The sequence below is a fragment of the Choloepus didactylus genome, chromosome 14 (genome assembly GCF_015220235.1).
Source record: "Choloepus didactylus isolate mChoDid1 chromosome 14, mChoDid1.pri, whole genome shotgun sequence".
NCBI lineage: Eukaryota > Metazoa > Chordata > Mammalia > Pilosa > Megalonychidae > Choloepus > Choloepus didactylus.
Genome location: NC_051320.1, coordinates 65601752 through 65620355, shown reverse-complemented (window position 1 = coordinate 65620355; position 18604 = coordinate 65601752). Strand labels below are relative to the sequence as shown.

The following is an 18604-nucleotide window of genomic DNA, read 5'->3' as shown; positions in this document are numbered from 1 at the left end:
ATCTGCAAACAATGACAGTTTTACTTCTTCTTTTCCAATTTGGATGCCTTTTATTTCTTTGTCTTGCCGGATTGCCCTGGCTAGCACTTCCAGCACAATGTTGAATAACAGTGGTGACAGCGGGCATCCTTGTCTTGTTCCTGATCTTAGAGGGAAGGCTTTCAGTCTCTCACCATTGAGTACTATGCTGGCTGTGGGTTTTTCATATATGCTCTTTATCATGTTGAGGAAGTTTCCTTCAATTCCTACCTTTTGAAGTGTTTTTATCAAAAAGGGATGTTGGATTTTGTCAAATGCTTTTTCAGCATCTATTGAGATGATCAATTGATTTTTCCCTTTCGAGTTTTTAATGTGTTGTAATACATTGATTGTTTTTCTGATGTTGAACCATCCTTGCATGCCTGGAATGAACCCCACTTGGTCATGGTGTATGATTTTTTTAATGTGTCTTTGGATTCGATTTGCAAGTATTTTGTTGAGGATTTTTGCATCTATATTCATTAGGGAGATTGGCCGGTAGTTTTCCTTTTTTGTAGCATCTTTGCCTGGTTTTGGTATTAGATTGATGTTAGCTTCATAAAATGAGTTAGGTAGTGTTCCATTTTTTTCAATGTTTTGAAAGAGTTTGAGTAAGATTAGTGTCAGTTCTTTCTGGAAAGTTTGGTAGAATTCCCCTGTGAAGCCATCTGGCCCTGGGCATTTATTTGTGGGAAGATTTTTGATGACTGATTGGATCTCTTTGCTTGTGATGGGTTGGTTGAGGTCTTCTATTTCTTCTCTGGTCAGTCTAGGTTGTTCATATGTTTCCAGGAAATTGTCCATTTCTTCTACATTATCCAGTTTGTTGCCATACAGTTGTTCATAATATCCTCTTATAATTTTTTTAATTTCTTCAGGATCTGCAGTTATGTCACCTTTTTCATTCATTATTTTGTTTATATGGGTCTTCTCTCTTTTTGATTTTGTCAGTCTAGCTAGGGGCTTGTCAATCTTGTTGATCTTCTCAAAGAACCAACTTTTGGTGATATTTATCCTTTCTATTGTTTTTTTGTTCTCTATGTCATTTATTTCTGCTTTAATCCTTGTTATTTCTTTTCTTCTACTTGGTTTAGGATTGGTTTGCTGTTCATTTTCTAGCTTCTTCAGTTGATCCATTAGTTCTTTGATTTTGGCTCTTTCTTCCTTTTTAATATATGCGTTTAGTGCTATAAATTTCCCCCTTAGCACTGCTTTTGCTGCATCCCATAGGTTTTGGTATGTTGTGTTCTCATTTTCATTCGTCTCTATATATTTAGCAATTTCTCTTGCTATTTCTTCTTTAACCCACTGATTGTTTAGGAGTGTGTTGTTTAACCTCCAGGTATTTGTGAATTTTCTAAGTCTCTGATGGTTATTGACTTCTAATTGTATTCCATTGTGGTCAGAGAATGTGCTTTGAATGATTTCAATCTTTTTAAATTTATTGAGGCTTGTTTTATGTCCCAGCATATGATCTATTCTGGAGAAAGTTCCGTGAGCACTAGAAAAGTATGTGTATCCTGGTGATTTGGGATGTAATGTCCTGTAGATGTCTGTTAAATCTAATTCATTTATCAGATTGTTTAGGTTTTCAATTTCCTTATTGGTCTTCTGTCTGGTTGATCTATCTATAGGAGAGAGTGATGTGTTGAAGTCTCCCACAATTATTGTGGAAACATCAATTGCTTCCTTTAGTTTTGCCAATGTTTCTCTCATGTATTTTGTGGCACCTTGATTGGGTGCATAGACATTTACGATTGTTATTTCTTCTTGCTGAATTGCCCCTTTTATTAGTATGTAGTGGCCTTCTTTGTCTCTCAAAACATCCCTGCATTTGAAGTCTATTTTATCTGAGATTAATATTGCTACACCTGCTTTCTTTTGGCTGTAGCTTGCATGAAATACTTTTTTCCATCCTTTCACTTTCAATTTCTTTGTGTCCCTGTGTCTAAGATGAGTCTCTTGTATGCAACATATTGATGGTTCATTTTTTTTGATCCATTCTGCGAATCTATATCTTTTAATTGGGGAGTTTAATCCATTTACATTCAACGTTAAAACCGTGAAGGCATTTCTTGAATCGGCCATCTTATCCTTTGGATTATGTTTGCCATATTTTTCCCTCTCTCTATTAATATCCTTTATTGTACCCATACCGAATCTCTTTAGTACTGAACCTTTCTCCAAGTCTCTCTGTCCTGTCTTTGTTTCTCTGTCTGTAGGGCTCCCTTTAGTATCTCCAGTAGGGCAGGTCTCTTGTTAGCAAATTCTCTCAGCATTTCTTTGTCTGTGAAAAATTTAAGCTCTCCCTCAAATTTGAAGGAGAGCTTTGCTGGATAAAGTATTCTTGGCTGGAAATTCCTCTCTCTCAGAATTTTAAATATATCGTGCCATTGCCTTCTCGCCTCCATGGTGGCTGCTGAGTAGTCACTACTTAGTCTTATGCTGTTACCTTTGTATGTGGTGAATTGCTTTTCTCTTGCTGCTTTCAGAACTTGCTCCTTCTCTTCTATGTTTGACAGTGTGATCAGTATATGTCTCGGAGTGGGTTTTTTTGGATTTATTCTATTTGGAGTTCGCTGAGCATTTATGATTTGTGTATTTATGTTGTTTAGAAGATTTGGGAAGTTTTCCCCAACAATTTCTTTGAATACTCTTCCTAGACCTTTACCCTTTTCTTCCCCTTCTGGGACACCAATGAGTCTTATATTCGGACGCTTCATATTATCTATCATATCCCTGAGGTCCATTTCGAGTTTTTCAATTTTTTTCCCATTCTTTCTTTTATGCTTTCATTTTCCATTCTGTCATCTTCCAGGTCACTGATTCGTTGTTCAACTTCCTCTAGTCTTGTACTATGAGTGTCCAGAATCTTTTTAATTTGGTCAACAGTTTCTTTAATTTCCATAAGATCATCCATTTTTTTATTTAGTCTTGCAATGTCTTTTTTATGCTCTTCTAGGGTCTTCTTGATTTCCTTCATATCCCGTACTAGGGTCTCATTGTTCATCTTTAGTTCTTTGAGTAGCTGCTCTAGGTGTGTCTCTTCTGGTCTTTTGATTTGGGTGCTTGGGCTTGGGTTATCCATATCGTCTGGTTTTTTCATATGCTTTATAATTTTCTGTTGTTTTTGGCCTCGTGGCATTTGCTGACCTTGATAGGGTTCTTTTAGGGTTTGTAGACCAGTTGAAGTCCTTATCTCTAATTTATCAGATCTACAGCTTCGTGGAGTACACTTTCTCTAACTAACCAGCAGGTGGCGTCCACGAGCCACCTGTTCTCCACAAGCCAGATCTCCCCTGCTTAGCCTTTTTGGTGAGTGGGGGAGTGAGTCTTGTGGGGCCCAATTGGTGTCCCAAGCTTGCGTGTGTAGTTGGTGTTGCCTGCCCTGTATGTGGGGCGTGTTTCTGGGCAGTCGGGGAGGGGGGGTGGCCCTAACAATCAAATCTCCCTGATGATCCTAGAGTTTTAAAGCTACTGCAATAGTCTAATCCTTCAGTTCAGTCCTGCCACAGTTTGTCTCTGCCACTGACCCACAAGTCTTTGGTATTGGCGTATGGCTCCTGAGACTTGCAAGTGGGCCCCTCTTCCAGGCTGTGCACCCCGGGTCCTCTGTTGAGGGATGACTGTGCTATGTCACAGGTGAGTGCCGTCCCCCCAGGGCAGTTCTGGGCTGCTGGGCTGTGTTGGGAGGCTCCCAGTCTGCTCAAATGATGGCTGAATGGGGCTCTGTTAATTCACACTGCTCCCCCTTCCCAGCTCTGGGACATTCAGCTGAGGTTGCAGGGAAGGCTAATGTCCACGCCCAGTTTTGTGGTGTGTGCCTGTTATTTGAAGCACTTCCGTCACACTGGGTTGTCTGGGGCAGCTCTGGGCTATGGGGCTGGCGATGGGCAGGAGTGTTTCCTGTCCACCAGGATGGTGGCTGTGAGCGGACACCCCCCTTTTCTTGGGAAGTTGTGTTGTTTAGTGAATTTTCTCAGCCACTGGATTATTGCCTTTTGTCTCAGAGCTCTCTTATTTCTGCTCTTGACTTGACGTGCCCAAATTTCAATTCTTTGAAGCTTTCTGTATTGAGCTTCTTAGAGTAATTGTTTTAGAAAAAGCAAAAAGGATTTAAAAAAAAAAAAAAAAAAAAAAAACGGCCCTACTCAGAGATCTAATGGGTTATTGAAATGCTAATAGACAAAGCAACCAGGGCCATTAAGGAAAGGTGCCCTGGGCAGAGAGATCAGCCTTGCTTCGGGATTTGCATATGCGCCTCAAGGCCTGATCTCCGCCCTTCCCCTTTCTGTGTTCACCAGAACTCCAAAAATCCTCTGCTTTTACTTTGGAGCTTCTCGTGTTGTTTTCCTTCTATGCCCGTCTCCTCTCTGCTGGGCTGGCTGCTCTCAGAGTCTCTGGTGTCTGGCCTCAGTCTATCTATGGTTGGAGTTTGAATCAGTAGAATGAGTTTCCGATGAGAGCAGCCACTGCAATTCTCCCTTCTCCTTCCTGGAGCTGACAGCCCCTCCTCCCCCGGGACTGAGCCTGGCAGGGAGGGGCGCGGGTCCCCTGGCCGCAAAAACTTACAGATTTCGGTGATCTCAGCAGTTCCACGTTTTCATGAGTGTTGTATGAAGTATGCCCAAAGACAGATTGCTCTGTGGTGTCCAGTCCACGCAGTTCCTGGCTTTTTACCTACTTTCCTGGAGGAGTAACTAAAACATACAGCTCACCAGTCTGCCATCTTGCCCCGCCTCCCAGACTTATTCTTACACACTTAGAGTGGTAAAAGAAGAAGAGAATTATTTAATGCGGGAATCTATCTAAAAGAAATAGAGAGTGAAATATCCAGTCAAATGACTTTGGGCAAAATATTCCTTTTAGAGGCAGAGTAACAGAAAGGGTATGGGAACCACCAAGATGTGTGCAAATTGATCTCTTGAAGCCATAATGTCCTCATCTAAATAATAATTGAAGGGTGCATATTAAACAATATACTAGTTACAATTATATTTTGAGGTGCCAGAACAGAAACAGAGTGCCACTTTAATACATGTTTTAAGATCACAAGAATCAGTGAGATTGGAAGAGCAGATTACTTAGGAAAAAGAGGGAGAAGGTTCTGAAACTTAAGAATAATCAAAGAATCTGTATGATAAAAACCATGAAGAATAATGGTAAAAGAAGTATTAAACATAACAATGGAAAAAAGTATGAAAATTAGAAGTTATAAATATATAATTTTGTATAGGATTTTTAATTAACCAGATAAAATATAAATGCGCAAATGTTTGTTTTTGGTCCTTAGTAAAATAAGAAGAAAAAGTAAGAGTAAACATTTAAGAACTTTTACAGCAACTTAACATTCTTGAAGCATTTTTATACATTTTACAAGACATCGATCCTCAACAAATGGAATGTTTAAAAAAAATGGTCCTTTACTAAAAATAGTTTAAGAAGAAATGAGCCAGGAGACAATGGAGACGTTTCAAAATTCTAAGCAAATTGCATTGCCAAACCAGAATTCTACTTCCAACTAATCTATCAGTCAAGTGGAAAGGCAGAACAGAAGTTTTAGTAATGGAAGGATTAAAAATATTTGTATTTTCTAAGCATAATTTACTCCACCATTATGAGGGAGAAAATCGGAAAGAGATAGTATTTAGGAAAGAGGTGGTAACAAAGGAGGGAGAAGTAGAAATCCCCAGAAAGCTGGTGAAGAGGGATCCCACAACGACTAACTGCTATGCAGCAGATCTAGTGAATCGCCTGTCCGTACAGGAGCAAGAATACAGAGGAATCCAGGAGTGGAGTCTTCTAGGCAAGGATGATTTGCTAGATTGCCTAATGGTTTGAGTACATTAAAAAGATGTTAAATTTCTAGTGGAAACTTTGATGCAGAGAAAACTAAGCAAATACATGCCCATAAAAGAGGCAATTTTTAATTCTAGGGAAACAAAATATTGTATAAGAAAGGAAATGTAATCACAGTTCAATACATAGTTCGAGTGTGAATAATACTTATGTAGACATAACAATGTTATGAATATTGATCTAAGAAAAAACAAGGGCACATCTAATTGAGAGAAGGAGTGGGAGGATTTTTGTGTGTGTTGGAAGTAAGGGGATAGTAGACTGGTTTCAAAAACGGCTGCAATTTTTATTCTCCCCACATCTGCATTTTTTCAATGTGACTTTGCAGAGCCTAATGTCAAAAGATGGAGCCTATTTCCCCACTCCTTACACCCAGACTCGCCTTGTATCTTGCTTTGGCCATTAGCATGTAACATAATACTTCTGAACCTAGGCATCAAGACTCCATGCTTATTTCTGCTCTCTTTTGGGATCGCTGACTCCAATAAGCCCGAGCTACCATATAATTATCAATAAAGCCTAACCAGATTGTTCCTTCCAACTGAGGTGCCAAAGATGTGAAAGAATCTAGCCAAGATCAGCAGAGTCTCCTACCTGACCTGCAGCTGACCACAAACACATAAGAAGCCCAGCAGAAATCATTCTAGCCATGCCCTGAACTGAAGAGACACACAGCTGATCCATGGATGCAGAAACAATATAAATTGTTGCTGGTTGAAGTCACTAAGTTTTGGAGTAGTGTTATACAGTACTAGCTAACTAATATAGGAGTATAGGTGCTAAATCTTGATTTTCCATTATATGAACTAAATAAATAATCACTAAACTTTAAAGGTCCAAAAATAGCAAAAAATATTTTTCTAAGTAACATGTTTATAAAACCTAAAGTTGTTGAAAGTGATTGACTGGAGACTGGTAATAGGGTGGAGACAGTGGGCAAAGGACTGCTGTTTGTTTGTTTTTTAATTAGCCTTTTAAAACATTCAGTTTTTTATTATAAACAAGTATAACATTGCTAAAACAAAATTGTTGATTCTTTATATTGTAATTTCAGACCAAAGCCCAATAAAATTAGAAATTATTTAAACAGAAACACAATTTAAGCACAAAAGATGAATAAATCTCATTCCCTGGCCCAGAACAACAGCTTAAAATACAATAATTACTGTACAATGAACTAGATGCTAAACTAGTATACGGAATAAAAAGACAAAAACATTAAAAATTATTGCATGTTTACTATGTGCCATCCTTTTGATCACCTAATAAATATCACATCATTTAATCCTCATAATAATGATATGAGGCAATATCCATTTTACATGATATCTCCATTTTACAGATAATGAGGAAACTGAAGCAGTGCTGAAGGTCACAGGTAGTAATTGATGGAGTTAGTAATTGAACTCTGCGCTTCAGCACTAAGCTGTTTTGCAACTGAGGAACCCAGTGACAGAAATCTCTCAGCTCTGCTTGGGGGAATTTCAAGAGTTCTGAGCAATGACAAACAATTTACTAAGCAGAACTGAGTAAGGTGCATGGGTCCTTGGTCAGGGAGAATGTTAGAAGACATTGATAGAAACAGAGTTGGTTACAGACTGTTATACAGTAAAGGAAACCTACAGACACAGGTGAGGAGGAATAGCGAGCAGGGAAAGTACAGTAATATTTGCGTTTTTGAAGGGTAAGTCTGAACATGTAATGAAGAAAGGTAGGGAGAATCATTGGAAGGCTATTGTAATAGCTAGGTGAGAAATGACAGGACCATGGCAGGAAAAGAGATAAGGAAAGTATGAACTCGAGAGCTAATTCGAGGATAAGGTCACTGTAACCTGGTTTCTGAATAACTATGTGGCTGATGGTAAAGATAGGGGGAAATCAAGGATGAATGCAGGTTTGTAGCTTGAGTATGTAAATGGTGAGAAACAGCAGAGAGAAAGTGGGTTTAAGGAATTCAGCTTCAGATAAGCTGAATTTAGGTTGCAAGGGGCCATTCAGGTGTTAACATACTAGGAAACATAGGTCTGGGTATAGGGAGAGAGATAGGAGCCAGACATATTTGGGAATCATATTTGGCAATATATTTGGGAATCATAGAAGCTTCTTGAGGAGATAGGTCATTAGTATTTTCCTCAGCATTTTATCTTATATTGAACTACTTACTCAGTGACAACTTAAACAAAATTTTAAAAAATATATAGGATGAAAAGATGCTTAAAAAATATAGATTAAGTCTTAAAAGAAAATGTATTATTATAACACCTATATCAAAGGCAACTAACTTTTGAATGGCTGCTTTGCTACCTGCAGTCATATTTTATCCCAATACATTAGAAATTCCATAGAAATACACAGAAATGTTTCTACTTTAAATGACGTGGTGAGTTTGATGGAAATAGGAATAAGGAGAATCAAACTAAGAGCAGAAATGAAGAAGAAGGAAAAAACAGAATGGACAAGAAAATAATTTGGAAATATAAAAGTTTAATTCATTAATAAACTTAATTTAAAGGAAAGGGAAACAAATCAGAAATGATAAAGGATATTAACTTCTATGAAAACTAGGTGATATTATCCTTAACCATATGCTAATATATTTTAATGCAAAAATAGATAACAATATATAAAATTAAAAAACAAAAAGACAGTTCTGCAAGTAAGAAAACACAAGATCAATTAAACATAAATTAAAGAGGAGATGCCCACATACATTGAAGCTGCAGGCCCAGCTGTTGATGTGCCCTTTGCAGGTATTATTTTCTGTAATAGGAACCCCATCCACACTGACTCTAACAGTGTAGGAATCTTCTGGCATTGCTCTGGAAGGTAAATGAAGAACATAGGAGGAACGCAGCACCTCTTTAATGTGCAGTATTAATGAAAAATGCCATCCCAAACAACATGTTGTTTTTGAAAAAAGGGTCTAAAATTTTAATTGAGGTACAATTAAATCCCACCCTATATTATGGAAAGATGAAGTCTCTATCCTGAACTCTACACTGCAAATTCTATCATGATGAACCTCAAGCAATGCTGACTCTGACTATTGGCATTAATGCTTATTAAAAAGAATACTTCAAATAACAAATGCAATAATAAGCACTTAAAACAGTAACATATCATCTAGTTACATCCACTTATTTTATGCTTTGCTTTTTTAAAAAGTAGTAGTTAATCAAATATCCCCTTAAGTAAGCTTCTGTTGCTTAAAAACAGGCGAACAAGCCTATTGCAGATGAATTCCTCTGGAATATATACTACCTGTTTCTAAGGTCAATATTGAAAGCTGCAGTTTAAAATGATTAAAGCATTTTTTCTCAAGTTGCTAATAACACACATCAATTTAAGCTGACAGTAAAGAACTTGAAATATCACTAAACAAAAAGGTCATCTTTAATCTTAATGATAATGTCAAGATTTTGAACAAAATTAATCAAACTGGACAGGAGGGCATAATTTTGGTGTTTTGAGGCATATCATCACAATTTAATAGTAGCTATTTATCTTATTATAGAGCTCAATGATAATGAGATAATAGCTCTAAAAACTTGGGAAATGATATAGAGTATTTTTATCATGCTAATATGAGGAAAAAGCATTATAATTGAATATAATAAAGGTATAAAATATACTAAGCAACATAAAGTAAAGAATAACGGATAATCAGAAAAAATATTACTTACAATATCCAGGGAGCTAAAACAACTTTAATACTAATATGATAACAGTCATTGTGATACAATGAAAATGATTTCATAAAATATACCCTAAAACATACCTAGTATAGCAGGTAATTTGAGTTGAATGACTTGCATCTTTTTCTACATCACAAGAAATTGATCGGAAAGTAGAAACTAATTGCACACTGTTTCCCAACTCAGCATTATCAACTCCATAGTTAAACTGGTTTGCTTGAGCAAAACCTGGAAAATAAGAAAACTCAATTATAATTAATGGAATTCTATATTCAGGGATTTCCAACAGTTGTCATTCAGTATTGAATCATTCAAGTCATTAATCTATTTCATATTTATCCCCACGAATATAATCTTCTTTGAAGCATAAAAATTGGCTTTTAATTAATATATTCAAAAAAGTATTGACTGGGAGCCTAATAATTGCCAGGCACATCTATACAATAGAATCAAATAGCTTAGATTTTAAGGATAGGTCAGGATGGGGACTGGGAGGAAATAGACAAATAACCACCAGATACTACTCTCAAAAAAGAAAAAAAAACAAACTAAAGGGTTTAGAAAGGGAATACTATTTTGTAAGGGATGGGGTCTTTACCCTGAGTTTTCCCATAAAGCAAAGTCTGAAGTGAAGACTTGCAAGTTGATAGTTTATTTGTGCAATGATTCTTTGGAGACCAGGGAGAGTAAAATTTGAAAAAGGAAAGGTTGGGCACCACTGAGAACAACTGGGGCTCAATCTTCTTGGGAACCTCTGAGGAAAATACAGAATGCCTCTAAGAATCAAAGAAGCATTGGCTGGAAGCATTTATTCATCAAATCCTGTCCCCATTGGTTGAGGGTTACACTTTTCCTACACTTGCAGGCAGCAATATGTATATGCCAAAAGGGCTCCAATGTCTTAAGTCATTGCATCAGAGAAGTCCTAGGATAGACAAAGATATGCTGCATGCACTTGAGACAAGAAGCTGAAGCAGATTGAGTTAAAGTATACAGGGAACTTTTTGCAGCAGCTATGGCCAGATATAGAGGTGAGAACAAGAGACAGTGATGCTGATTATAAAAGGTATGATACGGAGTACCCCATGCACCACATAAATCTTCTCAGGCCCTATATTTTAAGTAAAGTCCATCACCAAGTCTATGAAGTGGTGGCCAGCTAAGAGCTTTGCTAAAGATTTAATACAAAAGGGTTAGAGGGACAAATCTCAGGGTTAGTGGGGCTATTGACTATAATTAATATTATCATTGACCCTCTCTATCACCCATTGTAGATCTCTCTCGGCTTTAGCTAGCATGTTAGCTAATGGGGTGACACTATCCTTCACCCAAGAGGGGTCAGAGTCCTTAGTTGCCTAGCCTTGTTAGCCTGTAGTTGTTGAAATCGCCTAGCCACAGTAGTCATGTGGACACGAAGCCAAGATGCCTCTGTGAATACCCCGAATTCCAGACATACGCCTCCCTATCTGCATTAGTTAAAAGCAAACTTACCTCTTCATGATAATCAGAATTGATTATCTCTGACAGTATACTAAATACATTTGATGAGCCCAAACTAATCACACAGTAGTGGTAGTTTTGGTTCAGTGGAGCCTGTATTGTTAACCCTAGTGAAAGCATTCTTTACCTGGAAACTCAGACCCCAAATCCAACAGAAGGTTGCAGAGTCAGAAAGCCCAAATTCAATAACTGGTTGTGGGATGTGGAACAAGGAGAAAGCTGATGATTTTGCTTTTTCCTTTTTTTTTTTTTTAAGGTGGGAGAAATAATAGTATGTCTGGGTATGATCCAACAGGAAGAGAAATAGATAATGTGAAACAGAGAAGACAATTATTTTAATCTTACTATAAGTAGATAAAAATTAAAAACTAGATTTGGAAGTAATTAAACATAGGTTAAGTATTTTATGTCATATGAAAGCATTTATATTGTTGAAACAATATTCGATTTTGAAATATACCCAAGAATTGTTTATAGGAAAGGGCCAAGCTTTGGATCCTGACATCCTGGGTTAGAATCTCTGCTCTAGCACTTGCTCGCTGTATGACCCTGGGCAAGATATAAACTCTCTGAACCTCAGTCTCTTCATCAGAAAAATGACCATAATAATCTGCCTTACTGGATTATTATAAAGACTAAATGAGAATTTATGTATGGTGCTTATCATGGTTCCTAGTTCATACAGTAGAGGCTCAAAAAATATTAATAAATATTAATCACAAAAATCATGAGATTTAGGTACAGTATTGTCTCAGTTTGCCAGATTGCTATGACAAATACTGTACAATGCGTTGGCTTTACACAATAATTCATTCTCTCATGGTTTTGGAAGCTAGAGGGCTTGCTTCCTCCCAGGGTTGGTAGCACATCAGTGCTGGCTTGCCTGCAATCCTTAGGCTTGAATCCCTGTTTCCCATCAAATAGCCATGTCATCTCCTTTCTCTTCTAGATTCTGTTGACTTCTATCTTCTGGGTCCTCCCCATGGCTTTCTCTTTCCATGTCTGAATTTCTCCCACTTAAAAAGGACTCCAGTAATCCAGATTAAGGCCCACCTTCATCTTCAAGGGTCCTATTCACAATGAGTTTACACCCACAAGGATGAAGATTAAGATTGAGAACATGTCCAAATTGGGGGGGGGGGGCATAATTCAATCTACCACAAATATTAATACCCCTTTTGTAAAATGCCACAGAAACAAAAATTTGGGAGCCAGGATTCAAACTCAGGTTGCACACACCAAAGCTATTACTCAGTGTAACTGACTGTAGACCCTATTAGCTCTTACTAGACCCTATTAGCTCCTACCTTACCATTTATACATAAGAAAGGTGAGCAGAAACTAAACAATGGATAGAGATTTCAATAAACATCACTTTCTTCCTGTAAGGTTAAACCTTAACCAAATAGGACTCATCCAACATAGACTACAATACAAATTTAAGCATCAATTTAATTTTATGTGAAAGATATTTACACTGGATTTGCAGTTGTGAATATAGGAAAGGAGTGAGTGCTACAATGGAATTGTGAGAAGATACACAAAAACACAGAAAAGCAAGCTATTTTTAAAAACCTCTTTCCTTTTGCCAACTTCTGCTTATCTTTGGAGTTCACATTGAGTTTGGAACACACAGATGGGCTGATGCTGGCAACTGACTAAAGAACAGAAAGTTTTACTTGTGCTATGGTTCAGGATGTGATATGAGTTTATTTTTCTATTACGTACATGTCATATCAATGATATAGTAACATGGATCTGTTGTTCCTCAGCATTCCTGAGACCACAACAATTCTTAACACTACCATCAATGAAAGATGACATTGTTTTTAGCTTAGGAATTGTTATAATGTTAAACACATCCACACACATCCTAGGAATGAATGGAATTTATATTATGTTATGTTATGTTATGTTATGTTATGTTATGTTATGTTATGTTATATTATGTTAAGTTATGTTATATTATGTTAAGTTATGTTATATTATTTTCTAGGAGTGAAATCTACTAGAAAAATATAATCAAATCAACAAGATGTAAATTTTTTAATCTTAAATTTTGCTTAAAAATAAACTCAATATATAGATATCCTTTTTAGTTTTTAGTTTTTAGTTTTAGCTAGAAGAAATAACTGAAACTGTTGAACTGCAACCCAGTAGCCTTGATTCTTGAAGACGATTGTATAACTACATAGCTTACACGGTATGACTGTGTGACTGGAAAACCTTGTGGCTCACACTCCCTTTATCCCGCATATGGACAGATGAGTAGAAAAATGGGGACAAAAATTAAATGAAAAATGGGGGGGGTTGGGTGTTCTTTTTTATTTTTATTTTTTTGGAGTAATGAAAATGTTCAAAAATTGATTGTGGAGATGAATGCATGAATATGATGGTAGTGTAAACAACAGATTGTACAATTTGGATGATTGTATGGTATGTGAATATATCTCAATAAAATTGAATTAAAAAAGCAAACTCAAGAAGAAATAGAAAAGCTATTTTTTAGCTAATTCCAAAGAGTTAAAAATTGATACAAGAGTCACCTTTAAAAATATTTTGATTTAAAAGTGTAATTCTAAACAAGTAACTGGGTATAAAGAAGACACCTCTGGCTATACTCCAAATTACAAAGATTACAGGAAGGGTTGGGTGTGCCCTGGAAGCAGAAAAGGTTGATAGTTCAAATGGAAATTCCTGACATGTTGACATATTTCTTTTTCTTTTGCAGAAAAACTGGAGACAGGAACCACCAGGCACCCAAACCTATCTCCTGATAGCAGCAATCCAAACATAACTCCTATGCTGCTATTGTAGAAAATATCATTGTAGTTAAAGGCTGCAGTTGTCATGTAACAATGCAGGCTGCTTTGGTTTCTCTAGTTTAAAAAAAATCAGGGTTGAGGGTGTATAGCCTTCCTTCCTAAAAGTTGTAACATTTATAATAATGGGAAGGAAAACTGCAATGTAATGAAAGATAACACCCAAAGAATAAAACCAAACCTTTAATACACATGCAAAATGATAATAGTAAAAATAAAACAGCTATAATTTATGGAGCATATATTATATGATGGATACCTTATATAATCAACTTTTTCAATATTCATGATAGCCCCAAGAGATAGGAATTAATAGCCTATTTTGCTGGTTAAGAAGCTGAGGCTCAGAGAGGCAACTTGCCCCATTCACACTATGAAAAGTGCCAGAGATGGAATTCAAAGCCAGGTGGAGCAGACCAAAGTCTGCGTGCTTTCCACCAAATAATGCTGACATTAAAATTATAAAAATGATATAATTCAATACTTCTGTTCAACAAAGATTTATTGAATTCCCACATGTGCCAGATATTGTGATAGAGAAATAATTAGTAGAAAAAAAAATAAGGGTAAATTACTGATCCTCCCATCTTAATGATTTTTTTTTAATGAAGAGAAACATGATAAATACCAAGGAAGATGATAGAGAAATGCAAGGTATGAATATAAAGTAATAAAGCCAATGCAGTTACAAATGATGCAGAACTTACTTATCAAAATATTAATGTTCTTCAAAACATCCATCTTAAAAAGGGAGAAAATTATTTCTATGCTCATGCCATTATTCAAAACACTTTTGCTTGGGCATCAGAACTGTAAAATTGTTTATCTTTGGCTCCTGAAATATGGTCTTTTGAACAAAGTACTATGAAGCAAATTTTTTACTTTAAAGATGAATACAATTTTTGGAAATAGGCAAAAGTCATTTGGACACATCAACTTGTTAACAGTAAAATTTCAGAGAATTCACCAAGTCAAACTTTCTATATTTTACTTTTTTATAATGACCTTCATAAAAATAAAACACTTTTAAAGTCACATGGAAATAATACTTAGGTGATTATAGTTTACAATTCCATTTATAAAGTGTTCTTGTGTGATTGATAAATAAAATCTGCCAGCAATTCCAAAAATGGAGTTCTCAAATATATTGGTCAGGGACAGCACAGTTGGATGACGTGAATGTCTTCCCTCCACATAAACTTTGTTCAAGTACCAGATTTCTGAAGATACAGGACCTCTGGTATGCTTTGCAAATTATATATCATTCCTTTATACACATTCCCTTTACATCCTCAGCACCCAAAACCTATGTAAGAACAGTATTTAGACTCAGTCTCTGAGAAAATCATGCTAACACATTTTTAGACACCTACAGTGTGTGTGGTTAAAGGAGAGGGAAGACAAATCAGGGTGGGGTGAGGGATCTGCAGTTCTAACAGTTAACTGCTCTATAATTCTCCACCAAAAGCATCCAGAAAATGAAACTGATGAGAAAACCAGAAATTCATCATGACACTCTGTGCTTCATAATTAAGAGTATTAGTCCTGAACCTAATAGTCTCAGAAAGTCTGTAAAAGAACAAATGCTGTGGCTAAATTAATTAGGATGCCCTTCCAAAATGCCTTCTGAAAAGAATGATTTTTTTTTTTTTTTTTTTTTCTATATCTAACTAGGGATGATCGGGGGCTATGTACTTACATTCAAGCTATGGTTCCTGGATCAGGAAAATCTCAAGCCTTGAGGCAGAAGGAAACGGTTGAGTTTTTGTTTTTGTTTTTTAATCTGAGCACTTCTCTCACGGCATCTAAATCTCTATTAAAACCTCAAAAGCTCTCAAACACATTAGCTCAACAGCAATTTATAAGGCAGCAATGGATAAAGATATTTATAAAAACAATCTTTAATAAATATATTGTTTCCAGGTTTTAACTCTTAACAAAAGCACTTCAATTCAAAATATATTGAGCACAATTTAGGCATAAACCATCTTAAATATATCACTGAGAATTTGAATTCTACAGCAATATTAGAATTATTGAAAGGCATTTCAATATATATGTCACAGTATAATTAAACATCTTACTTTGTCAGTGCTCTGACTACAAAACTTCTCATTTCTCTTCTTATTTTAAAGACCAAATAATAGATTCTGTTAACACTCTTTTTTAAATATTTTTCCCAATCTTCCAAAATTTGTAACTATCTGATTACTACTATCATTTAAACTGCAAAGGTCTCATAGCTTGAGAGAACCATTTATTTCTATTTAATCCTATGAACAGTTACTCATTAAATATATTTACTAATTGTCTACTATATAAGATCAGGCAAGGAGAAAGTGAAGAAGTATATGATAGGGGTTGGGTGGCAATTGAAGGAATCCAAAATTTTGCTTTTTATTGCCTTTCTCTTTTAATCTATTTCCCTCTATCATATCCTCTTACTAACATTCTACAACCTAAATCCCCAAATGTTTTATTTAATATAAAAATAAATTAAACGTTATTAGACCCATGAAGAACAATGCAAATGTTTGCAGAGTTGGGTTAAAGATGTTCTTTTCAGTCACTAAAACCAGATCTTGGAATTAAGAAAGTAATTATAATAAGAATTCAGATAATCCGGTTGATACAAATTCTTGGGGATTTCATTAGTTGTCAAAAGGGACAGAATTTTACTACTCTGACCAAGTGGAGAGAAAACTCCAGTTTGGGTTTTATTTTTTTAACCATAAAGCACTAAATGTGAAATAGTGAAAAAGCGACCATACCTTCTCCTTTGATAGTCAGCCTTGTTGCTCCATTTATGCTACCATATTTAGGGAATATTCCTGAGATCTTGGGGATTATTTTAGAGCCATCTGAAAGACATTAAAGGATAACAGAGGTAAAACCATTAAGCACATCATGTCAAGCATCAAATTTTGTACCAAATATTACGACCTTGTGAGAAAAACATCAGAAAGACTGCAAGACTGAAAGTAAACACATTCAGGTTTTCTTTTTGATTCTACTACTAACTATTGACTTTATAGGGATAGTTTATGCACTCATGTCTTTGTGCAAAGTATTGCCATATTGCTACGAAGAGCAGGTGTTAAACATGATCATCATCTTTCCTACTATCATATTGTAAAACATTTATTAAATCCTTAATTTCATGTGGCACTCTTCTAACTGCAGTTCTATAACTATGTTTTTCAATCCACATAGCAGCAAGCAACACTGGCATGGATAAATGGGTCATTACAAAAGCGTATAAGAAATGCAGTGCTAGGTAGATTGAAAGGAGAGTCCAGATAGAAAGAGGAATGTTGTGTTTTGAGAAGAAACAGAGTATCAGAGTGGGACTTTTGGAAAAATAATTTCTGAGGTCTTTCTAGCCTCCCAATGATAGTAAGTACTTAATTAAGAGGTCACTAATTCATTCAACCAAGTGCATGAGGTTCCTGAAGATACAAAAGTGGGTATACTGCCCCAACTTTCCAAAAGTTTAGCTTACACAGTATAGAGTGACAGAAGACAACACAGAGGCCCTGGGTGACTCAGAAGGGGTATTTCACCAATACTGCTTGGATCATCTGGGCTTCTTGAAAAAGGAGTGCCCCTGTTGTATTGTGGAGGGCAAATATGAATAAGCTACACTGGACCAACAGTCTAGACAGAGAGAACAACAGGGGTGAGGGAGTTGCCTTCTTTGAGAACCGCAAGTCATGATCTGAAACTCAAAGATACACAGTAGCTAGAATGGTTCATTTCCTGCTTAAACCATACAGAACTGGCAATTATTAGAATCCTATACCAAATTCTTAGAGTAGGTGGAAAAATATAAGTGGAGACACACAGAAAAGCCACATAAATTATTAACATGGTTTGACATGGATGTGTGAGAGAAGGTAAAGAAATTAGGTTGAATAGTTCATTTCTCGCTGAGTTTAGTGTGGACTCCACCTATAACAGCAACAGCTTTCCAAGGAAAGGAGACCATCTCCCAGTCTCCAGACCCCCTGCCGCTGTACTTCGGGTCTATCCCAGCCAAAAGCCCCAACAGTCAAGAATAGGAAACTCCAGCGACGAGCTGGATCCTATCTCCAGAGGATGCTGCTCCTCACCTATCTCAGGTTCATCCCCTCCCGTTATCTCCACCGACGACTCCAATTTCTTATCTTATCAGTCTCTTCTCAGCCCTCTCCTGGGTATTACTCCGAAGACACAGGGCAGCTGCCCCTGGAAGTGACTGACACCCGCCACAAAAACCCATTCCTGTCCTCCTGGGGCCATCGCTGTCCTCCTTGAGTGGGGAAAGAGGACCAAGAACAGTGGGAGGAGGGTGGACTCAGGATGCCTAGCCCCGCCGAATTTTAGTCTCTTTTCCCTTGAGTCCCTTGAGTGGGTGGGGTGCGATGGGGGTGGGGGTGATGGTCAATAATTCAAGCAGCAAGACTGATGAATTAAATGGGAGACTTGCTTTCTCTCTCAGGGGTGCCTTTCAGGCCCCCAGGTCCCCGGATCACCATGAAGCTCCAGCCGCGGCGTCAGCCCAGGGCAGATGGCAGATTGTCCCGCGACCCCAGGAGCAGGGGTGGTGTCTACGCGGACCTCGCCTGCTTGCCTCCCTGGTGCCCGGTCCTGGTTACCTGTTCGGGGCTCCACGGCGCACAGGAGCAGCCCCCACAGGCCCCAGTTCCTCAAGAGCCACAGGTGTCCCAT

At 37.0% G+C, this 18604-nt stretch overlaps 1 protein-coding gene across 1 annotated transcript in view; it reads right to left on the bottom strand.

Annotated features, from left to right (window-relative positions):
• Window positions 1-18604, bottom strand: part of PKHD1L1 (PKHD1 like 1) — a 192017-nt gene extending 173413 nt beyond the window's left edge. The window contains 4 exon segments of the mRNA XM_037802604.1: window positions 8588-8696; window positions 9656-9800; window positions 16666-16755; window positions 18409-18604. Of these exon segments, the coding sequence (XP_037658532.1) occupies window positions 8588-8696; window positions 9656-9800; window positions 16666-16755; window positions 18409-18604 (540 nt within the window).